The sequence below is a fragment of the Apteryx rowi genome, unplaced genomic scaffold, assembly GCF_003343035.1.
Source record: "Apteryx rowi isolate R43461 unplaced genomic scaffold, aptRow1 scaffold_31, whole genome shotgun sequence".
NCBI lineage: Eukaryota > Metazoa > Chordata > Aves > Apterygiformes > Apterygidae > Apteryx > Apteryx rowi.
This window is the reverse complement of record NW_020449530.1, coordinates 2,861,148-2,886,355: the sequence shown is the minus strand read 5'-3', so window position 1 is coordinate 2,886,355 and position 25,208 is coordinate 2,861,148. Positions and strand designations below refer to the sequence as shown.

At 37.7% G+C, this 25,208-nt stretch overlaps 1 protein-coding gene across 3 annotated transcripts in view; it reads left to right on the top strand.

Annotated features, from left to right (window-relative positions):
* Positions 1–25,208, top strand: part of ERC1 (ELKS/RAB6-interacting/CAST family member 1) — a 315,358-nt gene that overhangs the window by 247,056 nt on the left and 43,094 nt on the right. For all 3 annotated transcript variants that reach the window (XM_026070417.1, XM_026070415.1, XM_026070416.1), the window contains one exon: positions 12,667–12,811. In XM_026070417.1, the coding sequence (XP_025926202.1) occupies positions 12,667–12,811 (145 nt within the window). The remainder of the gene's footprint in view (positions 1–12,666; positions 12,812–25,208) is intronic.

Sequence of the window (25,208 nt, the reverse complement as noted above, 5' to 3'; positions counted from 1 at the left end):
CCTTGTCACCTATGAATGTCCATACAATTGCGTGTAAATCTATTATATGTGCTTTGTCTGTTTTAAYCTAATCATTTTTAATTGTTTAGACATTGGGAACTGACAGCAGAGCCATTTTTCCCCTAATAGTTTATGAATAATACTGTTAGAATGAAGACACTGTTACCTGTAAAGCAGCCCTCTTCCTTGCAGCATTCTCAAGTTTCTGCCTTCACCTTCTCAGCCTGAAATCAACCTGGGAAAATAGGCACCATTTTTCCATACAGCAGATAGAATTAAAAAATTTGAAATTTAGTCATTGCAAGAAATTAGCCTAGCCACAAGACCCAGTACCTTGGCAGATGCCAAATTATACTTCTTAGCAAAAGTACAACCAACTAAAGGGCAACTATATCAAAATAGGCAAGAACTTCCTTCAGTGGAAGTTCTCATCCCTTCTTGTATCTGTAGTGTAGACAAGATTTCATGAGAGCCAGTCTCTCAGCATGATAGCAAGCTGGGTTAAGTTTGTTTCAAGGTAATAATACTCCTTTCTATTTCACAGGCTTTCACAGGCTTGGAATTTGAGTCTTTTACTTTTTGTGATATACTAGATTTATATCTGTAAATTTACATGTGATAATGTTTCCTCAATAAGGCAATTTTTATGGAAGTTGCATGTAACTTTAAACTAGAGGATAAGCACAGCTTCTATTTTGTCTAATAGAAATGTTGTTGGTAGCTGGAGAATGTGCTAAAAATGTGGGGAGGTTTTTTGAGACTTCCTCACATAAGAATGAGTTGTTCTCTCACTTTCCACACATTGCTTAAGTTTCATGTATTTGTTTCTCATTATAAAACAAGGACAATAACAGCCTACTTTGCAAGATTGACGAGCTTCCTTAAAATTTATTTATAAAACACTTAAAAACTTGTACCTGAACAAAAGTTTTGTAGAACAGAATGTGTCATTATGATTAGGAGGGATCTGATAAAAAAGGGTTGTCAGGAGTCTGTTTTCATGGGTTAGATCAGGCTCACTGTGCTCATTCTGGAACAAAGCGTGCATGCTCTGTCTCCTGAGCTGTCTTTACAGCATGCAGCTCCACTTTCTTCTAGTTCTTCCTGTGAAGAACAGGGACTGGGGAGATATTAAAAGAGAAGAGAAGACAGTAGGTGCCTCCTATTTAGTACAGAAAGCAAATTGCTTATAACTAGGCATCTGGAAGGCTGTGTATCTTCAGAGCCCATCAGAACATACTGCAGTGCCAATTCAAACAAATTTCCTGCACTAAGAGACTGCATGTTACTACCCCTGGGTCTGAAAACGGAAAGGAAATTAGACTTCTTGGGCCTCTTCCACTGCAATTATGGAAGTAAATATACCCACATTTTATCCACAGCCACTGACACCTGCTCCATTCCTATCCTCACCTGTTGTGACCTCTTCTGTCTGCTTAGGAAAACTTTTTTGGCACCGCTTAAACAGCTACCAGGAGCCGGAGGCAAAGTGATGCCTGCTTACATCATATTTTTTCTTCTGCTGCTGCAATTTCTAGCCATATCCAGAAACTTGGCATTTCTAGTGCTCCCTCATCAATCCATCTCCTGGGCGGCAGCAGCAACCAGAAAAGACTGAAAAACAGGTAGTAAGTGCGAGGATTGGGATGGAACAGATGTCCGCAGGTGTGGTCCTGTTGTCACTACCACCAAACGCTAAGACATCTTTTGCAGAGTTAATGTAAACAGTCCCATATGCTGACCTTATAGAAAATATACCTTTTCAGAAATCAAATAAAGTGGTTCTGGAAGAAAGGCGTACACAATCTTAACGAAAGGACTCTCAGAGAATGGGGGAGAGGAAGTCAGGAGAGAGACTTCTGATTGGTCTTAGTATCTGGAAATTGAACTAATGAGGCTATGGAGGAATAAAGGAGTACAGAGAAATAAAGGAGCAGTAGAGTGGGCAATCGAGAGAGAAACTGTGACAACACTGATGAGAAGCAGTCAAATAGGCAATAGTAACAAAAGGAATCTGTAATTCTAGCAAGCAAATTGGTAGAAAATCAGAGGAAAATTGAGTTGTTTGTATACTAGTGTAAGAACAACAAAACAAAGTAGCTTTACCCTGCAGGTATATAACATGAAATCAGATGTAATAGAGATAACAGCAAATAATGGCTAATAGAATAATATTTGCAACTAGAATGTGGAATACAAGTTGTTCAGAAAAGCTACAAATGAAAGTGCAGGTGATGTACATTAATGATACAGGAGATTTTGCAGAAATAAAAAAAGCAATAGCGTTAATGAAGTAGCATTAGTTTGGGTCAAAATAACTTAAGGACCAAAAAGCAGTTTTACAAAATGAGTGCTTGGTAGTCTGTTATGGACTTCAGGGAAGGAGTTGTGGTAGAAGTAAATAACAATTGGAAAAGTTTCTTTTATGGGAGACATTAATTTATTAAATACAAMTCAGAGAAACTCTTGGACTTCTTAATATTTATTGAATCACCAAGAAGTGCTGTTTTAGACTTCAGTTTTCTAATAAATATCAATAATGCTAAAGAAATCATCACAACAAAAAAAACAACTTTGACTGCAGTGATCACAAAAGTGGACGTAAATTTTACTAAAAAAAAATGCCAAAAGTAAATAAAGTTTTCAATTTCAGAAAGCTAAACTTTGAAAAATTAAGCATATTGATTAGCAAGTAAACTGAGCAGGAGGACTCAGGGATTCAGACACAGAGGAAGTGGGGAATTTATTTAAATAAAAAGTGCAAAACAATGATGTATTTTCATCCAAACAAAGGGGGAAAAGTGGAAGGAAGACATAAAAAGTCTGTCTTAAAAAGACTGTSTGTATAACTGCATCCAAAAGGAAATTATGAGAAAGTAGCAGCTTGTACATCATCTTAAAAAACGGTCAGGAAAGAGAGCTGTTTCTGAGAGGCTACAATTTACAGGAATAAAGTGAGATTTATCAAAAGTCATGCTGAATTAGACCTTCCAAAGGAAATTGAAACAAATAGTAAAACATGCTGTAGCCACAAAAATAAAAAGATCAGGAAAAGAAGTGGAACCACAATGCACTGAGGAGAGGACTAAGATTAGTGATAGTATGCATATGGTCCCAAAATGAGTGAGTCATTTTGCCTTAGCTTTCAATAACGAGAACGATAAARTATAATGGAAGGAAGGTATGATGACCTACCAGAATGAGTATATTGTTATGGGAACAAGATACAGGCAAAAAGAAGAGAGGTAAGTTATACTAACTAGGAATAACAGTCACTATAGATATTTGGCAAAGAGGTGGATTTTCCGTCAGTTTACATCTTTGATTCAAGTCTAAAGATTGAACAGTTTTCTAAAAACAACTGTGTTATGAGTCATGATGTAGGCTTTTTATATGATSAGGAACCACACTAAGGCTGCAGTATTGCAATCATTATTTGCCTGATACAGCTGAAATGTCTTTCTACCAGCTTTCACCTGGAGCCTGATTCACACTGGCACAATTAAAGAACAATTGCTTTCACTCTTGTGAACTGTGGTTCTTTGATATGTTATAATCAGTGTGAATTCTGTGATTCACTTTCTGTTTCTATGTTTTGGCAGCCCTGGCTTTGGCAACTAAGGGTTTCATGCTGTAGCAATGTCCTGAAGAACCGCAGTTATCCTAGGGATAAGGAATTTCTGGTCAGATTTGGGTTTCTCCTGTTTTTTCAGGGCTAGGTTTTAACTGGATGAACAAGCTGCAGGGATACACAATCCCTAGCACTAACACCAGGGAGGAGGGAAGGAACCTGAACATGGGAGGGCAGAGCCATCTCTTTCAGCAAGAGCCCCGTCTCAGGTCAGTTTGGGCTGATTGTGAAACCACATGCTAAGCTAAAGCTCAACCTGTGCTTGACTGTGTCACAGGAAAAGAAACAAGAGCTGCTTTTCTTGTAAGGTCATTTTTCAAAATCTGGTGGACATATTCTGGTGGCCTGTATTGCCTGGATTATGCCTTAAGTTTGTGCTCTATTTGCACTGCTGTTAGACTGCAGATGAAGAAAGACAGCGAAAGTTTCAGGAATTCCTTCTCAGAAAAGCCAGCTCTGGGAATGCAGGAATCGTGTGAGTACTTCTGTCTCTCATCCAGCTTCTGCACTCAAGGCTAGTAAAACAAGGAAAGTTGCCTTTAAAAAGTTACTACCCTTTTTAGGAACAAATCACCAAGAGCATCAGGTGCCAGGATTGTAGCTTCCTTCCAAAATGGGCCATCTTTGAGAACTCCCACTCTTCRGGGGCAATTAGGTAAGGCTCATAAAGTGTCAGTTTACCAGCTGTGATATGCAGTAATTTCTTTTTCATAGGAGGAATACCATCAATAAAAATACTTTGGGAAATTTTTAGTGGATTGGAAAGTCCTTCTGTGAAAGCTTTAGATTATTTTCTGGAGCTGTTGACAGTCTGCAGCTGTATTGAAATTCTGAGTACTCAAAACCGAGATGTGAACAGGACTAGGAATCATAAATCTGGGCTTCAGCTACCAAAGTGGTAAGATTAAGGTGAAAAGCTTTAAGGAAAAGAAGGGCTGAAAAAGGTAGTATAAAATGCTTATAAGATTATCTATGACTGTATTGAACATGTTGAGGGAAAGCACTTTGAAAAGCATCTGCTGTTTATCCATCCTAGTAAGGAATGATGCTTCTGTGATTCTAGCCATTTAGGATGTTAGAGGAAAATGTATGTAGGAAAGTCCAAATATACCATTAGTATCTTTTTTTAAACAAGGACAGCACAAGTGGTTTTGTTTCCTGTGTCTAAATTAACATTCATTATTATAGCACCATTCATGCTTCATTTGCATCATCAAAGGGGTTCTCTTTTGTGACCATACTACTTTTTCACAAAGAATTTATATTTTTATCCATTGTTTTTGAGTTGTGTTCACTTATGTGTGTAAGGACATTGAAAATGATAGTGCAAAGGTGTAAATTAAGGAGGCTTCAATTTTCTCAGGTCAAACAACTCTTTGTATTTGTCTCACTTAATTTGGTTGAATATGCAATTCCTTTTATGGCAGCTGTGAGAGTTTAGCTCATAGGTGAGAAAGATTGCTGAAATTCCATCCAAACAAGACAAAGGTATCTTGTTGATTCAGGAAACAAGTAAAGGAATGGGAGGAGTAGTATTATCCCTTTTGACTGAGGGTCTAAGTCTGCTTTTGGGAAATTAATTTGCAGTCTGAGGTTTGATTATTCCTAGCTGTAATTAAAAGAGCAGGTAGTACATATTGCACAGTTACATTTTTTTTCCCAGCTCCTTGCAAGAGGTTGCTACTGTTTCTTTTGAATAAGAGTTTTGCTCGCTTTGGGATTATGGTGATACTTTGTGCTTTTCTTATGCCTGCATCTTGAATACTGCAGAAATTGTAGCTGGTGCAGAATTTGGCAACTTGTGTATCCAGTAAGGTACTGGTTTATTAGCATATTAAACCCGTGTTCTGTGGTCTGACTGCCTGTGTTTTTCAAACTTTAAGAACCTGATACTAATATCTAGAACTCTGCGTGGACAGTCTCTTTCCTCATGAGATACTATAGTTTCAGTAAACAGAGGTACAGGCTGATTGCTCTTAGTGGCTGGGAATGCAGAGTGCTGGAATTCGAAATTTACTTCTTATGTGATTCCAAGCAGTTGGCATCTCTTATTAACTTTCTGAAAATGCTCCGTAGCCAGCAAAAAATCGGAAAAAATGTTGTGTTTGGAACTCCTTTTGTAAATATGCTAGCACAGTTTATTATTAGAAGTATTATTATTCAAAGGATGATGTTAGTGCAGGATAACCCTCCTATTGGATCAACTGTTTGGTGTGTTATATTGCTAATTACTTTAAGAGTTTAGCAAGTGTGACTCAAGAGAGCCATGTCATGGTACTAAACATACAAAATTAATGAATGCTGTGTCTTAGCACTCTTATGTTCTAAGCTGTCACCTAAATGTCTATCTAGCTATCATAATACTGCAAATGCTATCAGAATCTCTTTGTCCAATAGTTCTGTATATTGTTGTCACTTGTCAGTTGTCACACTCATTGGAGTTTTTTTAATTTATATGCAAATATTACTTTTGATCAAGATAATTTTCATGGTCAGAGGAATGGATAAGAAATAAAATGTGTTAGATATTGCAAGAACTGGATTCCACCGCACATGAAAAGAATTAATGTCTTTTATCAGATTGTCCTTTAGCAACAATAAATAACACGTCTTATTGTAACAAGGATTTGCCATTGTAAGTCTTACAAATGACTTTGATAGAAAAGAACCAAAAACCTGATCAGGATTTTCTGTAGGCTTTGGGTAAAATGCAGTGGACTAAAATGAGACAGCTGAAGCAAGTACTGCCCAGCTATCAGCTCTGCCCTTCTATGGAGACTGATGCCCTTAGAGCTGGAGTGACTAAACTGCTTGTGAAACAGAAGAAGCTTTCTGGTTTTAAGCCTTGTGTATTAAGGCATACCAACTGAAATTAGAGTTTGTCTTAATACGCTCCATTGAAAACTCTTGGCAGGTCAGTCATCCCTCACAGAAGAGCAAGTCTCTATTGAAGGAATCAGCTGGGTTGCTAGGAGCAGTGCCTACTTCAGCTCTCCAAATTTGGGTCATGTCCTTAAATGGTGTCGTTTAGTGCCACCTAGCAAGAAAATGGATTGCATCTGGATAATGAAACTAGACCTGCTGGAACTATCCCAGTTCTTCAGTAACATTAAAATCAAAGCTGATGATGATGTCAGTATTGCTTTTATATTATCTCATCCACATTTTCAGAGATATTCCACTTTGGAAGAAATTTGAAATAAAATAATCTAGAACAATGTATATATAACATTTCTGTATGGAATTTGTGTTCTCCCTGACATACATAAGCATATTATTTTAATGAATATGTATAGCATTTATGATTTGAAGCATCATTAATTCAGCACTGATTGCAGTCTGTTATTAATCTTTCTAATTATACAGTTGATAAATTTTCCAGTGTTGTAATCCTGAGAACTGGGCTGCGAAGTATAAAACTTCTTTTTAAAATTCACTTTCTATTTGTTTTTACTAAAAGGATTCCTTTTCTTTACTAAGAGGGAGCTGTGAAAGAATTTATATAGTCTGAATGCTGTAGAGAACCATTTAAAGACATCTTTACTTTATTAATATTTGTATGTCAGGGGACAAGCTTGGCTGCTCTGGTAGTTAAAGCATTAAAAATGTTGTGGATGGACCTTTTTTATTACTTCTTATTGGACTTACTGTGCTACAGCTCATTAGCCGGGAAAACAGCATATTAGTCCTGCAGTGCTGAGGGCTCCTGTGTAGTTAGAAAGTCTCATGTCCCCATTTGCAAAAATATGCTGTGGTTCACCAAAGAGGAAAAAGAGGAATGAAAGAAGAATGGTGTCTGCAATGCTCTGAGGAGTAGTGTTACGGTTTTGACTACACTGCACTCAGTGCATTCACATCTAGCACCCTGGGGGGCTTTGGTGCTAATGGTATTTGGTAACTGAACCTGTGTGAGCTGTAGTTCCTTCTTTTCCAGGCTCATTCAAATACTTGGTCACTCAAACTACCAAATCACTTATTTATTCTCACAAAAACCCATAAAAGAAATATCATCTATGCTGGATGTGTCTTTTTCAAGGGCCTCTGTAAACAAGTTTCTGGGATGCTAGCACCTGCAATTTTTATTAACGTCACTGCAGCTGCTGAACTATTCTCTAACAATAATATTGTTCAGTATCTGAAGGATTATGCAGTACAGCTCCCATGACTTTAAGCTCTATCTTCTCTGCTACAGAGAGAATTAGAAAATATTGCTTTGCTGAATTTGTCTTCTATTTCTACAGTTTCTAGTATTAGAAATACTTAATTGCATAATAGTATTTAGTTAATACTAACTTTTAATTCAAAATAAAAAGTGTCTCTGTGGTTGAGCTTCTTAAAGCTTTTCCTTAATGCAAAGCCTGTAGTGAAAACCAAGCTACAATTTAAACTGTTTCCGTCTCGGCCAGTTGTCTTCCCAAAGCTAGCCATTTACATTGACAGTCTGAAGGAGATGTGCCTTCGCGCAAAATCCTTTTTTGTGTGTTCACAAGGGTATTGGGATGGCCTGTAAAGGCTACAGAACCACCTCATCAGGAATCCTTCAAAAGCTCAGGATATTTGGCATCAGCAGAATTCAGGCATGGCAGTGTTCAGTGACTTCTCAGCTCTGACATCACTGCCTTCCAAGAGATATTTCAGTCCTGTAGACCCATATCTTAGGTTTGGAGTCATTCATTATTGCTGTGTCTTTGGCATCAGCTATTAGAACTCTCAGTCCCAGTTGACCTGGATCCAAAATGAAGACAGTGGGTGAATAATAAAGCATCCCAAAGGGCTGGTGTACTGCTATATAACTATTCTGTAGTGATCTATTAAAAAAAAAAAAGGCAAAACCATAGTTCTTCAGTTTGTTTTGCCTTTTTTTTTTCTTTTAACTGCAGACAGAACAAATATAGTGGCACTGATCTTAAGAATATATACACCACTATCTCTTAAGAATTGAACCTGCTAGTCTTGGTACCACTCCAGTCAGTGGTGATCATGATCCACATTTAGTGAAAGGCTTCAGCATACCTGTGGAAAAAATATCCTCTTCTCTCTAGTGCGCTTCTTTTTGTCCAAGTTAGAATTAATCCTAATCCTCTTTTCACTGGATTTTCTGCACTGTTGTCATTTCAGGTTACTCTTGGTAATGTCTGGGCTGTTTTAAAGTCTTGTCACCTGTTGTGAGCTGCTGTACAGCTCAGCACAGGCTAGAAAACCTGCCCAAATGGAGAGATAAATAGGCAGTTTCCCTCCACAGCAACACTGCTAGCACTATCTGAAATACCCAAACTAACTTATATGTGCTATGTTTATATGAGCTGTGGTGACTCTGGTGTTAGACAACAATTTAAAAGGTCAACCAAATTGGTTTGTGCAACAAGTACATGCTTTTCCTACCTCTTAGGATGCTTGAAGACCTCTGGTGTTGTTAGCTAGAGAGACATGCTTTGGTGAAGAAGCTAAGGCTGTACCACTGACTCCAGTACTCCTGACAGATTTGCTCTGATGCTACCAGCACCGTTCTCACAGCAGCTCGTTTTCTCCATCTGTCAATTTCACCAGTCTTACAGCATGTTCTTCCAGTCAGTATGGGAATAACTCCTGTCAAGGAGGGACACAAGTTGGTTTTGTAGTGCTCTTGAAACACATATACCCTGTCTTTTACTTGGTAATACTTGCTCTTTGCTGTCTTGTAGAACTTTCCTTCCAAGTTCTGTTGAGCACAGCAGTGCACCATTACAGACGTGTCTTCTTTCAGCAGAGGTGATAGTGACACCTACACTTCTGTATTAAACATTGTCCGTTTAGCTTGTAGAATTCAAAAGAGCATATAGACTATGCCTATCACATCACAGGATACTTTTCTTCTTTTGGTTCAAACTGTCATCTTGTTTCAGGCAGGCAGAAAAGCAGAAGACCACAACTCCTTTCGCCCCATTACTTGACCAGCACCCCTGTCTCACACATAGTACAGCACTAAGTATTGGACAGAAGGATGTGGGTTTTCTAAGGCACTGTGGTGAAGATTACGTAGTCATAAATTAGTAATGGATTGCTAGCCATATCTCATTGTCCTGGTCCTGGAGTTTTCACTTAAGAAGCAGAGGTGGGCAACAAAGGATTTGGTTGCAGAAGGTATGCTCTACACACTATTTGAGGCACCTCAAATTTCCATACCAGAATAATGGCTACATAGATAATGTTACAGAGAGATTCTTGGCTCTGGTCCTGAATCATCAGCAAGGATTGTGGATTTACTATTAAAAGAATAAGTGTTTCTTTAGAATCAAAATAGATTACTCGACAGAAACTGAAAATGACCAGAACTCCAATCCAGTCTGTCTTTCCCAGGATACTGATAGCTAGAAAAAGCAGAGAACATGTATCATGTTCTGTCACTTCATTCTCTTGTGGTTTTTTTTCATGTTTCAGGCAGACATCCAAAGCTGGATACTTTTCCATAAAGCAAAAGCAACAAAAATAAAGTTGCAATAATAATACAGCCATTATCAGTTGTTCCCACACCTACAATCTTGACATTACAATTGTGAATCTGATGTTCAGCTCTTCCTTTCTTCTCCTTTTTTTCAGTTCTGTTTAATTGTCAGATTGTCTATTTTTTTCTTAAAATAAATGTATTTAGAGTATCCTTCAGTTTATCTGCAAGTGTCCACAAAACACTTAACTTGTCGTGTCTTGAAAGATAAGGAAAAATTTAAGGTACTAGTTTTGCTAGATAAGAGCCAGGCAAGATCCAGGTACTCTCTAAACTGGGTCTGTCAAATTTCTGGTATGCTAGTAGTCTACTTAGAATAAGTTTACTCTGATAGCATGTGCAAGAAACACTTGTATAAATCCAGAGATGTTTTCCACCTACAGCAAGTCCTTTGTGTAAGTCCATTCTGCTGCCAGACTGTGTGAAATTTTGTCTGTTGAAAGACACACTTTTTGTTCTTGAACAAAGAACATGGTTCTTTCACATTTTTTGATATGTGGCTTCAGTTGAGATTGTTATGATAGCAAACTTTTGTATATGGGTAGCTCCAGCAAAACTCTAGTAGTCACTGGAGGAACTGAGGAGAAAAACAGAGATTGTATCTTAGCCGTGTTCTTTTATGTGCTGCTTCCTTCTACCTACACTGTGATAGCAGTCTCCAGCCTTAACTGGCATAAACGTTTCTAGGAGCTCAGTCACAGACTAGAATCAGAAGGAAGCCAGGTCATACATCATCCCCTCTTCTTGCCTAAATCCGTAAGGCATAAGAAAAAGTTTTTCTTCCATCCCCATCTATCATTCATCTGAAATTAGTCATGGACTTTCTCAACAGCAAATCAGTTTTCATCCRCTGTCTTACCAAAACGTCACACCTTTCAAGTGAAAGCAGTGTATATTTTTCACTTGTAAAAACAATGAGGGCTCTTTACTTATGATATTTCATCAGTACAACTGTCTTTCAAAGAGAAACTACTTCAGAACCTTTTGGCTTCTGATCCAGGACTGTGGAGCTAGCATGCTTTCCACATACCTCTTTTTAGTCTCTGGTCAGAAGTGCTGTTCTGGCTACTGCTGAGCTGGGTTAAAAGGTTGTAGCCCTGAGCTGCTTCTCAGAGGCTACTGTCTTCTCAGATCTGTCAGCATAACTGCACATGTAGTTGCTTTCCAGTCCATTTCTACTAAAAAGATCTATTAAAGGTTTTTTGAGAGAAAAAAAACATTGTTCAGATCTTTTAGGAGTATGAAGTCAAGAAGCAAATATATAGACAGTTATTCTTAAAGACTGGAGGAGGGCAATAGCAAGTATGCAGGACAGTAAATTCTTCATCCAGCTCAGCAATGGCCAAAGCAAGCTATCTGACGGCATCCTACATATTTAAGTGTTCATCTCCCTATACCCTTGACCTAAGCACTGAAGTGCCATATGGAATAATTTCACTCCCCATTCTCAGAAATGTTGCAATAATAAAATATATCTTTTAGTGCTCACCAAGGTCACAAAAACTGTAAAATTTTCAGCATCTAACAACTAAAAATTTTTGTACTCCAATAGTACCAATCCTCTACCTTTTCAAGCCCTTAGTTTAAAAGTCCAGCAAGTTGGATGAGTATGAGTATGTTTAAATACATCAATTTTAAATGAAAGCGTTGTCCATTTATTCTGTTTTTTTTCAAATTTTTTCTCAGCCATGTCTTCTTTCATGTTGAGCTAAATGAGTACTTTTTTGCAGCAAGTATGTATTTTGTTTTATATCCACAATTAAAAATTCCTAACTAGGAATGTCGAGATATAGAAAGACGATGAGGAAGCTAAATCAGCTAAATCTCTTGCACCATTTCCACAAAGCTACAAATGATTTGTAATGAGGGCAGGCCTACCTTTGTTTTAGTTTCTCAGGACATTCATCTGACAAGCTCATCGTTATTTTGGTTATGCGTAAGAAAAGTCAAAGAGTAGCTTGAGCATCCTTGAGGGCATCTGTTTGTTGGCTCCTCAGTAACTCCTGTGCCTTTTTGCCACAGACTATTTCAACGTGTAGCATGAACGTGTCTGTGTCATCGTTTGCTTCTGGGATACACTGTATTGTTTAAGTGAGTTCAATGAGCTTGTCACAGACCACCTTCCTTCTGAAATAGCTGGATGAATAGACAGTATAACCTAATAAAATTTAATATGAGAGTCTTCTGATTAGTCTGGTATATATGCTCAAAATCTGGAAATGTTTAGACCATTATAAAGAAACAAAATGCTCAGACAAAGTAACAATAGTAGATACTATAAATTGAAAAAGTAAATGCAGAATAAGAAGTTCTATTATATGTTATTCTTATCCTTTAAGCAGTAATCTGATAATCAGCACAATGGGTTTGGGGGAGCCAGGAATGAGAGAATATCGACTTCCTGCGCAACTGGCAGACGTATAACTGTGAAAATAGTATTTATTTCTGCGTAGTGGATTTGCACACTGCTATAACATTTGTTGTATACTCAACTCTTTGTAGATGCCTCCTTTAAGTTTTGTGAGACAATCATGTATTTATATATGGTTTTCAGACAAGAAGCCCTTCTTGCTGCCATTAGTGAAAAAGATGCCAATATTGCTCTGCTAGAACTTTCATCCTCTAAGAAGAAGACCCAAGATGAAGTGGCTGCGCTGAAACGAGAGAAAGACCGCCTAGTGCAACAGCTCAAGCAGCAGGTGGGTAGAGGAGGGTAGGAGGGAAAACAGTTAATAATCCGGTGTTGTGAGATTGGGATCTCGATTTATGGAACTGTATAAATTAATGATGTATAATTCCTTTGTATGTTGGGACAAAAAGTACATAAATACTGATTTCAAACTAGTTACTGATCTTGAAACCTGTGAAACATTGTGGGAAAGAAACAGTCTCAATGTTGAGGGAAGTTTCTTCATATCAGTGCCTGGGTAGTAAATGTGTGATAGAATGTGTAGGAAACTGTATGAAAAAAGAAGTAATTATTATCTTCTAGAGRCAATAATAACCACAGATTCAGAGAAGTATAGTAGTATATCTTTTGGTGTTTTGTATTTGCCTTGTCAGGGAGGAATCATACATGGAAGAAAATTCTCCTTCCTGTAAAGGTCAAACTCAAATGTATTACACCCCTCAATCTCTGTTGTGGTTTCTGATTTGTGACAGGAGCCCCATGAGGGGATGCCAGCTAGCAGAGTGGAATTTGGGAGGTCTCACGCTGGTGAGGAGATTGGTCCCCTCTTGTTTCTGTTCCTCTCCCAACTAAAATGGACTCCTGAAATTGTAAAATACATTTCTATGATCTTTTTATTTTGGGATAATAATCAGAAAAAGTGTGTTTCTATTCAAACATTTAATATTGTATTTCAGTATTAAATTTAAAATGAAAAATACATTGCTAATAAAACACTGAGGAAGCAAAAAGCATCCTGGGCAGTAAAAGATTTATGATCTGAAAAATCTGTGTAGATTTTTCACTTCAGCACTTCTGGTGGATTCTTTGAGTTATTCCCATGCCATATTCCCCATAACAGCACATCTGCCACTGCCGATCCAGTGTCAACTTCTTCAGTACCCTGATCCCATCTTCATAAGGTTTTATGTACAACATTGTCAGCCAGATTATTTCTGCTTTCTGATAAGGGATTTCTCTGCTTATTCCTTAGGAAACAGCAGTATGTTACTCACTATGTAATTTTTAGCTAACACTTATTTAAGGTTTAATTTTAGAACGGTAATTTTGATAGCTACACCAGCATTAAAACAATTTAGAAGTGTAGTTTACAGTCTCATATTATTTAGTTTTCAGCAACAGTTGTAATTACTCACGCTTGTCAGCAAGATGGCCTCCTGCTAGAACAGGATTCAGAAGTGTTCATAGCAATGTAAAGTACTTTTCTTCTTCATGTAATTGTCTTTATGTGTAGCATTCTTAATATATGTTACAACTCATTCCAAGAGAAATTGGAAACTTTTTTTTACCAGCAGTTCTTGCTGGCTTGAGTTTAAATTCTAACTCCTTCATGCCCCTTGCCCTTCCCAGATTGTTTCTGACTATCCTTGGCTGGTAGATTGAACAATCTTTAGCAATTTTTTTCTACTGAAAATTTGTATATATTTAACTTACATATTATCACTGTGATTATCTTTAGTAACTTAGGTTTCAGTTAGGTGATTTTTGGTATTGTTTTAGTTCACATTATTAGTTTTTGGTGCTGTTAAAAAATTTCTTAAGTGCATTTATTGTCTCTAAAAAGACATGGCCTTTTCCCTTAATGATGCCCATCCTTAATGGTGCTTTTGTGTTTAGGTGTGGTGTACTTCAGTTTCCCAAATGAACTTAAAATACAAGGGTGATTCACTTGAAATTGTTCTTGCTATGAAGTGAGACCAATTTCAAATCTGGACTCCCACGCTGTTTCTGAACAGCAGTCCTTTTTCAAAAAGTTCACTGGAATGTCCAGGTGCTTTTGAAGCTTCTGTTTCCAAAACTGCCATCAGCTGCAAAAACTCTTCATTGTTCCCTCTCTTAAAAAGAACTTCCTCAAAGAAAACAAATAATAATCTCCTCAATAGGTCTCTGGTATGAGTAGTTTTATGTATAAATATAAAATCATAGATAAAGGGGCTGCAAGGTATCATCCAGTGCATCCTCGTACCCCAAGGCAGGATATGTATTTTTATATAAACAGTATAAACTATATTTAAATGATTCATGAGAGATACTTGTTTGACCTGGCAGAGATTCCACACATCCTACCTAAAACCTATGCTAGATCTTAAGGATGTAAGGATCATCTTTCATCCTTTTTGGTATATGCCTTTCAATACTGTTGAAAGAAGAGTCACTCAAAGTTACTTATTATGGGATGGTAATACTACCAGCAGAAAACTCAGCACTTTTATAGGTTGCAGGGGATCTACCATCACATTTACTTTTTCAATACCAATAACTTTGATATGTGTTTTCTCCACACTAATGTCACCAGTTCAAATCATACCAACTTTGAGAGCTTCAGAAATAGGAGATGGGAGGGAAGAGAGGGCTGTGAGATTTTCCAGGATCCTCATTACTGGGGTAGTCAAAGGGAATCTTACTTTTCCTCATGCTTTTCGAGTAATCTGTGTACTTGGGCCCTTATGGTCTTCTTAAGTTATTACATTTCACCCAGGTCAACAGCCTCATACTTTCTGGCAAAAATACTGTATTTCTTAGAAAGAGCAGTTTCATCAGCTTGAGCTTTCTCAACATGTACCCTTCTCTACATCTGAAGAAAACAAAGCTCCATCTGTGTTAGTAGCTGCAAAGAACTATATAGCATTTCAGGGACTTCCTAAAAGTTTAGCTGTTATTCCTAAATTTCAGGTAGAAATTGTGAATGAAAAATCTTACAAACTTGTAGATGTATTAAACACAACTGTTCCAGAAAGACAACTGATGCTAGTTAATCAAGATCTTCTGGAAGACTTTGGAAAAACTATTCTGAAACTTAAAAGTTCATTCAACCCTTCAKTTTCGGAATTGGGATCCTGACCTCAGCAATTCCTTACTTGTGTCTTTAACATTGTTTCAGAACTGCTGAGCTCCCTGATAAACATTTCATATTTCAATCCATCCCACTTCTAGGAAATGCTTATGGTTTGTGTTGGGAAAGCAGCTCTTTCGGTTGGCTGACAGACACTATTGACTGAAAGGTTCCAGTTTTCATGTACGTAGGATTCAGAGATGCTGAGCAATATTGGAATGGGGTGGTTTTTATGAAGACTTATGTATGCTGTGGTAAGTAGCATAGGCCTGATTTCTGAATCTCATTGCAAACTGGAAAGAGCCTCTGACAGAGGTATGTCTTCAGAAGAAGTTTTCCGTCTGCACTGCAACAGTGAGTGTGAATGGGTCTAACTGTCTGTGTAGGATTCAGATTMTGCCTTTCTATTGCTTGTGCTGGATGTCAATCAGTTGCTATAATAGTTACTGCTGTTAGTGGACTGGCTTACTGTTAATTGATCTGTCTTAGAGCGTATGAAGATACAACTCTTTCCTAAAACAAGAACTCAGTCTAATGATAAGCCTCAATTTACTTCCTAAAAAATAATTTCCAGGTTCTTCAGCCCTGCAATTTAGCATGATTTTCATGTATTTAAAAAATATCAGTGAAGACACAAGAAAATGATGAATCTGGAGGATTCTGTGATGATTCTTTACTTCATCTCTCCTTTGTCCTGTCTCGACACTATGTCACATTCCAAGTGATTCACATTGGAAGTATATTACTGTGAAAGAGAAGGAGGGAGTCCTGCCAAAGACATTTTGGTTCTTTAATTTTTTTAAGTATGTATATTAAAGTTTGGATAAAGAGAGGCATTTTAGAAAGAGGATATGGCATCAATGTTGTTTTAATTTATAGTTTCTAGCCTCTGAACTGCAGGAATGTGCCTCAATATAGAGACCATTTCCTAATGAGGCAGTCAGCATTGACCAGGCTTTCCAGTAAATGGAGCTGCCTGTTTCATATTGGTTGTCAGTCTCTATGAGGGATTTACTCTATCATCTGAAAGGGAGGCCAATTGCAGGGCGAGGGTCACCAGCTAATGTGGTCCCAATTTACTTCCTCCCAAAGTACTCTGTCTCCTTAACTAGTTCATGGTGAAACAGTGGTTGGGATGCTGCTTCACAAGAGGGGGCCAGGGCTGATGCAAGAAAACAGAGCTGGAGGGTGTCTGACAAAGTCCAGATGTACCGTGGCGAGCGCCAGCCAGCGTGTTCAGATTATAAGCCATGCAGAAGCCCCTGCAATGTGTGTCACGCCAGAATTGAGAGAGACCCAAGGAACGTTGGCCTGCCTTATGGCAGCCCAGCCACCACTCATCTGTTAGAGAATAGCCTATCTGCCGTTTATTCATTTTCTTTGCAAGCTAAGTTTTAACAATGAACCTATGTTTATTGCAACAGTGTGAAGTTTACTCTGCAGCTTTGAGTTGTAAATGGAAGGCATATATGAATGGGCTGAGGTTTTCCAGTCTGTGGGCTTTGAAACTTAAACATTTGGGGTTTTCTACAAGAAGCTACTCGGAGCAAAGATTGTCATTTTCTGTGTTTGTACAGTGTCTAGCACAGTGGGGGCCCAACTTGACCAGCATCTCTAGGCACTACTATGCTATAAATGTTTAGTAATGGTGATGAAATTGTTAGGAGGCTCTGAACTGTATCAGTGTCTGTGTTTGAGAGCTTGGAGTGTTATTCAGTTGAATTGTTTGTAAATCACTGTATTCACTTGCATTATTATGTAAACATTTCATAATTATTCCCAATTCCTTTTTAATATACTCTAGCAGAAGTTATCAGGAACTAGTTGATTCCGTGTTATTGATGATGGGATCTCAAAATTTTCACTTTTAAGTGGTGCAACTCCAGGTTAGGTTAATGCTAGGGGCATTTGTACTGTACAGCCTTTTTTTTAAGAGTAAAAATAATTTTCAGAACAGTGCTTCAGTCTTTCCAGRACATTTTGAGTTTTGATCCTGTTCTTCTTTCAGGCTTGCAGAACCACTCAGCTAAGTTTGCTCTGCATATTTCATAGACATATATTTTTAGTCTATCACACAGATTGTTAATATAAAATATTGAATAGTGCTGAACACAGGACAGAGCTCTGTATAACCCATTTGAATCATTCATCTATTTTATTAGTTAACTACTATGGAGTATAATTTCCCAAACAGTTTTGTACCCACATTTTTGTAGCTGAATCACAGAAAACTTATCTCACTTCAAAGCAGAACCAATTATACCTATAATCTGTTCTTAAAGACTATTAGTGAAGGAGGCCTTGAGTTCCTGGACAGTCTTTTCTATTACTTAGCTCTCCTTATCATTATAATGTCACTGCTCATGTGTAATCTCCCTTATTGCAGTTTAAGCTCATTACTACTTGTTCTATCTGTTATGAGCGTAGAAAATACATTATCTCTTTTCTCTTTTTAGTAGCTCTTTAGGTTTATGATGAACATTGTGGTTATGTGGTTATTGTGGTTTACAAGAGGGATGTGGCACTACTGGAGCAAGTCCAGCAAAGGGCTACAAAGATGATTAGGGGACTGGAGCATCTCTCTTATGAGGAAAGACTGAGAGAGCTGGGCCTGTTTAGCTTGGAGAAGAGAAGACTGAGAGGAGATCTTATCAATGTGTACAAGTGGTGTAAAGAGGATGGGGCCAGACTCTTTTCAGTGGTGCCCAGCGACAGGACACGAGGCAACGGGCACAAACTGAAACACAGACAGTTCCATCTGAACACGAGGAAAAACTTTTTCACTGTGAGGGTGACAGAGCACTGGAACAGGTTGCCCAGAGAGGTTGTGGAGTCTCCTTCTCTGGAGATATTCAAAACCCACCTGGACGCGATCCTGTGCAACGTGCTCTAGGTGACCCTGCTTGAGCCGGGGGGGGTTGGACTAGATGATCTCCGGAGGTCCCTTCCAACCTCAGTGATTCTGTTATCTCCTCTGTGCTTTTTCTCTAAACTGAGCAGCCCCAGTTCTTTTGATTTTCATGTGTCTTATTTTCTAGATACCTAATCATTCTTGTTGTTCTTTCTTGGATTTTTCTCTGATTCTTTCTCTGTTTCTTTCTCTAAGTGTGGTATCCAAAACTGGACACAAAACTCAAAATGAGGCCTTTCCTTATCTAAACTTGTTTGTTAGCATGTCATGTAAAACAGTGTCAGAAGTCTTCACCTATCCATGCAAGTCCCAAAACTGTTTACTCTGTGCTGTGTTGTGCTTCCTCCCTGCAAAGATTTTGGCTGTCTTTCTTTATGAGGCCAAGATACTGCAAAGATTTGTTTCTCAAGTAAAAGTGTCTCACTGGATCATGAGGAAAAGGAAAGCATTTTCAATTCTAGAATAGCCTCTCCCCCCAAAAAAATATTAGTTTTCCACTGTTACTTGTTTCCCTAGAAACCCAGCACACTGACACCTGACACTCCTCTGCTGTGAACTTTTCCAAAGTGAAGTTCCACTGGTTAAAGTAATTTCTCTTTGTAAGAGGAGAATGTAAAATTGGGTCCAGGGAGACTGACAGGCAAGCATTTTCCTCTGACTACCACAAAGCTGTATCAGAATTACCGCACTTCTGCCAGTTTTTATTACCACCCTGCCTGATGAAATAATACAGATTCTGTAAGTGTGGCAGTTAATCTCTGCTTTGCCTTAGCCGTCCTGATTTGAAACTGTGTATGATGAGAGTGATTACCCTGTCAGCAAATGAATTTCTTCTTCAGGTGTCATGGAGGCAATCACTGCAAGTAATTGCTAAAAGTTCTGCTGTTTCTGTGACAAAACTAATGTTTTTCTCTAAGAGCATCTAAGAGTTCCTGGCAGTGAAATGGTGCCCACTGAAGTATAAATGAGTGGAGGTACCTCTTAAAACACGATACTGTCAGAAGGGGACTGTAGGAAGTCAAGGGAGAAGTATTTAAATTGTTTGCCTGTTGTTGTAGTCTTCCTCTTAGTTGAGAAAACATGTTAAAAGCAAATGTTTAAAATGCAAGTGATATGATTCAGGGACCTTGGATCATCACAGTATCTGCATACTTACACTAGCAAGAGTGGAAATAGATGCAAAAAGGGGGAAAGAAAACATATGTGATAAGAAAGTTAAGAACAGATTGTAGAGTTTTAAGGGGCACTTACATTTCAGAGGTTCCAGCGTGTGTGGAGCAGAACAGAAGGCACTCGGTAACCTCGGAATGCCACATTAACCTATTCACAATGGCAGTAGACGCATGGACACGTTAACATTCTTTGCCAGGAAATTTGCAAGAAGTAGTGAAGCATTTTGAAATGTTGTCACAGTAGTAGACTTGTTACCCAAATAGTACAGTCACAATCTCAGCTACATCCTCCCCTGGGTATAGCATTAGTATAGTGATCTCTCTTCAGGACCACTAGGACCACTTTCTTTAGGGTCAAATACAGCTTAAAAAAATGTGAGTTTACCATCTTTAATATACACAAAGTTGCCAAAATACCTCTTTTTTGTAGTATGGTTTTAGCTGTTCTGACAGTGTAGCTGTCATACATGTGAGCAGACAGAAGTGAGGGAAAGCACTCTGTACACTTCCCATTCAAGAAGCTATTGGACTAGGAACAGAAGAAAGTTCTGGCTGAAGTGAATATATATCCACTAATTGGCTCTCATCAAGCATTGCCAGCTGTCAAATTTAAGTATCATGGCTTTTGTCAAAGGCCTGCAATCCACCCAGATTATCAATCACAGCGCTGCTTATTTTGCCAGCCTTTGCTCCTCAGTAATTGTTTCTGTCAAGCAGGGAACTGTGCCAGAAACAGACCCGAGGAACCCGGCAACAGCCGAGCAGGCACAGAGTGAGGTTGTGTCATGCCCTTGAACACAGCTTCCTGAAGCACAACACAAGAAGCATTTACAGATTAAAAGAAACTACCCTCCCTGCCATGTGTTCCAGACTTTTTTCCCATCATTTTTAATCATTAGTTACCACAGTAACAGCATTCAATGCAGTCTCAGCAATCTTTTCTGTGGCAGCATTTCATCTTCCTGTGGTATTACATATGCTCTCATTCCCCTTTCCTTCCTCCTTTTACCTTTACCCTTTTCCTCTTGTTTTACTGAATAGTAATAATATACATTCAGATTAGTTCCTTACTGTAGTTGGCCTCCTGGTGCCAGAGAAATAGTCTGTTGGCCCTGCTCTAAAAAGTCATGCATGTTTTCTGTTTGTACCTTGAAGAGTGTTTCGATCGATAATTTTTAGGGCATTGCCATGTTGGCCGTGCAAGTTTGTTTGAAGGGAAAGGTTCATTACCTCACTGACAGATTGAGGTTTGAGATTTATAAAATTACTTGGGAATTTAGATGACAAAACAGTATTTGCTATCCTTTCTTTCCAGACGTTCATAACATTTAAAAAAAATACTCCATGGACTAATATTTCCCAAGTTCAACCTCAGTTTTCAAAAAACTGTTCTGGTCTATTAGAAATATTCCTCCATTTCATTGATTATATTAAGATTTTCATATTGTAATTTTAGTTACAGTTTTTTAATTCTCTAAAACTTTGCATGAATAAAAGTAAATTAATAGAATAATTGTTAGCAGCATCCAGTACCATATTTAAAGTATCTTTCATTCAAGGATTACAAAATCCTGTACAAAGTTATTTGAGTATCGTTGTGCTTGATTAGAAAATGAGGAGATATGATTAGCTGTTGGACAAGTCTAAGTCAGCGGTTAGATCCCGTGTTCCATTTTCATGCCTTTTCAGTTAAGTAGCAACCAGCTTTATCATGCTTAACATCAGTTAAAATTGTTATACCTACACTGGGAGAAACAGGTTTGTTAGTGGTAACAGAGTTAAGAGCACTAGAAGATGAGCTTGATTTCTCCAGAAGACTGCACTAGGAAATCTGATGTTGGGCCTGAAAAGTAGTAATTCCCTAGTCTGTGACTAGGATTTCTGGACACCAGTGCTATGTAAATAATATAGTCACTGTCATTTCCCATCATAACTGTATTTTATGGTGGTTTTCTGTAGTCATCTCTGCACAAACAACTGATCTGATAGGTTCCATTTTTTCACCTAAATAAAGAGGATATATTAGAATAGGTCTTTGTAATAAAGACTCCAAACAGAGCATTTATTAATTGTCATGAGAATTCTGTGTTCTAAACTTTATATTGAGAACAGTTATCCCCAATCAATTTCTGACAGTCTTTATTTTCTGTTAGCAGATAAATTCATGAGATAGATACAGAAGCTCAAAAATAGCTGTTTAGAAGAGCTCAGGATTGCCAACTGTTTTATCCTTTGTTAATTCAAGGCATAAAATTATGAGTGCATCTTCTTTTGCTTAACTTCTATAGTTTGTGTGGTACGGTTGGGAAGGATCCATATACAACGACTTTCTGTTTGTTGGCCGTTGACAGGATGTGCCTCAGTGATAAAATATCTGAAACTTTCCCACCACCAGTTCTTGTGGTTGGGTTGGTTTGGCATCACTGGTTTAGTATTTGAATTTATGATGCTTGAGCACTGACCGGAAAATACATTGAGTTTATGATTAGAGTTAAAACTTTTCATTCAGACAGATAGTTTAGTGAACTCTGAAGTTTTGGTGACAGAGAGAATTCCACTTAAATTCGTAAAGAATCTTGGTGAAATAAACCCATGAGTATATTTTGTGTGAAGAAAAAGGAATTTCACACTGAAATGTCAGTTCTCATACAGCAAGGTTTTAATCACTTGTTTGAACATGGTAAAAATTCAGTGTTTTTTCCAAGATAAGCATGTAACCGTCCTTACTGAATATTTCATTGATTGGATGGCATCTTTTTCTAAATGATTCCTATTAGTCTGAGCTAACCARTTTTTCCTGGCATTGACAATTGTCCAGGAGACACGTGTCCTGATAACTCATCTCCGTTTAAGATTTGCTAACTTGGTAGGTTATGATCATTTGTTCCTACATTTATTATTCTTATTTGACGGGGAACACACAACACCTTGAACAGTTTCACAGTAAAGCTATTAAACAAAGCATTGTGTTGCGGTTATGTTTCTGTGGGTGAAAGGTTCAACAACTGGTGACTTTAACATTCTCTCTTACATAAATAGCAATTCAGCTTTCAACCATCTGAAACCCTGTTTAGTAATATCCTGATGCCTTTTTGCCAGTTTAGGGTTTCAGGAGCTTCTTTACAGGCACAGTTTGTATAACATGTTTTTGCAGATTGAAGTTCATTGTTATAGGATTTCCCTAGCAGAGTATCAAAAAACTATATTTTTAAAACATGTCATAATCATCAGTAAGTAAGACCTAATATCATTACTTCAAAAACTGTGAGGGGAGAAACTGAACGGAAAAATGTGGGAACTTTCTGACTACAGCATTAAATGATTATGAACAGATTGCAGGAAAAGTGATAGAAGCCCCGTTGCTTCGAATATTTTAARTAAGAATTGACAAATAATCAAAAATGACTTTAAGGAACTTCTTTGCATTGGCCTTCAAGAGGATATTCCTTGAGAAGGGGTTCTCAATCTGTTGTGAAGGATATCACTGAATTGCAACTGATAAGCAATTCACATATTGATAGCTGGTAGAAAGGTAGTGGCAGAAAGACTACTGAAAACCCTTCTACAAGCTTTAATATTGGTTTTAATTTGTATAGAGTCTGTAACTGGTGAGGTGATAGATGATACAATATGTGTTCCAAAAATGTGTAAGGAAAAGGCAAAGTCAAAGATATGAGGTGGTTACTTGCTTTTATAGAGATAAACTAAAGATATGTAAAGTTTCAAGTACGTTGTAGATTAACACTTATACAACTTAACATGTCAAAAATGTTTTCTTTATTTGGGGGAGGAGTGGTAGAAAGAATGAGGCACCTAGAAATATTTAATGAAATTAGTGATCTGTAAGATGGCATATATTGCATATTCTAATTTTTATTTTTGATGGAATAACATTGTAAATCAATGATTCTTTTGTTTGAGAAAGGAAAAATATGTGACTGTAATAGAGAATTAATCCAGAAGAATCCCCACTCTCTTAAGAACTGATTATGAAAAATTAAGTCTTAATTCTTCAGAATGAACTTCATCTTCAGTAAACAGTGACTTGTTAATGAACATTGATCTCGGATATTTTCAGCTTCTGCCCTGAAATATTTCTTTGTCTACAGGTTTTTCCTCATCCACTGTATTTAGCTCCTTTCAATTTAGAAGATAATTCCTCTTATTGAATCAATGCAATAGAGTCTAGTCCAATACACCACACCGCAGGCTAGTGAATAAATGATTATGCAGGGGGGAAAAAAGCATCCATATTGCAGTTGGAAAACTGAGATATATGCTGGAAATTAGGACTAGTTTCTTGATACTAAGTCTTCATTGCTTTACATACTGAATTGTGGGAATTGACAGGATAGTATATCAGGTTTATCAAAAGGAGTCATAGGTTTATAAAATTAGATGCCAATTACTTATGTTAGTTACTGAAAATGGTCTGCTGCTGATGGCTCCAGCCTCCTCCCAGTTCTGCTGAATTCATAGTGTTATGTTCTAAAGAATCCAAGTCTTAAAAAATTAGCTACTTATTATTCGTGTTTTGGTGCTGAATAAAGTTAGGTAATTTCCTCTTTAATAAGTACATTCTATTCTCTCCACCCTGTTCTAAGATGAAAAAATGTGCAGGGCCAGAGGAAAGGTGTGTATTTTTTCCCTAGAGGTAATGTTTTTGACACTTGACACTTGCGAATGTGTGTACAGAGAGGGTGGAGGTTTTTCTGCTCATTTCTAACTCGGGAAGCTGTGACAACTCTGTTAACAGCTGCCAACTCTGAAAGATAAGGATGCGAAAGTTGATACTGGTGGTGATTTGCTTCCAGTCCATCCCTTGAATGGAGTTCTGTAGACAGTGCTGTCAAATGCAAGGCAGTGATTTTGACAGATCATCTTTACAGCAGTTGTGTACTGCTGTCCCTGAGTGGACCTTTACTGAACACAAAATAAAGGAATGGTTTCTCTCTGCCCTTCTTTGCCTTAAATGTGGCACCAAAGGTTTGAGTTTTTTCAATAACAAGAAATGGCTTTAGGTATTAGTCCAAGATTGTGCTTCAGGGCAAGACAGGTCTCAAACTCAGTTATCAGAAGATTGCTGTCTGATTTTACTTGGCATAATCAAACATTTATCATATGGACAAAAGATCAGTGATGAGGTCAAGCACCCTCAGTTTCAAGGATGAGTAAAATGACCTTTGCATTAACATCTTGCACAATTTTAAATTGCTAATAGCATGGCTGAATATTAATATCTCAACTTCTGTAAAGGTTTTGTCTCCAAATGTATATTAGACACTGATCACAGTACTTGTGAATGGTCTTTTGTCTTGAATACAACCCTGGTTAAGGGATAGCCTTTTGTCAGGGTTATTGTTCTCTTTGTTGGATCACAACTTTACAATAACAGAACTTAGTCTTTTGTTCTCCTTCTTTCTGTTTACCACCAATTTCTGTCTTTCCTAGTGTGAATACAAATATTTCCTGTAATTGAGTAAACAAAAAG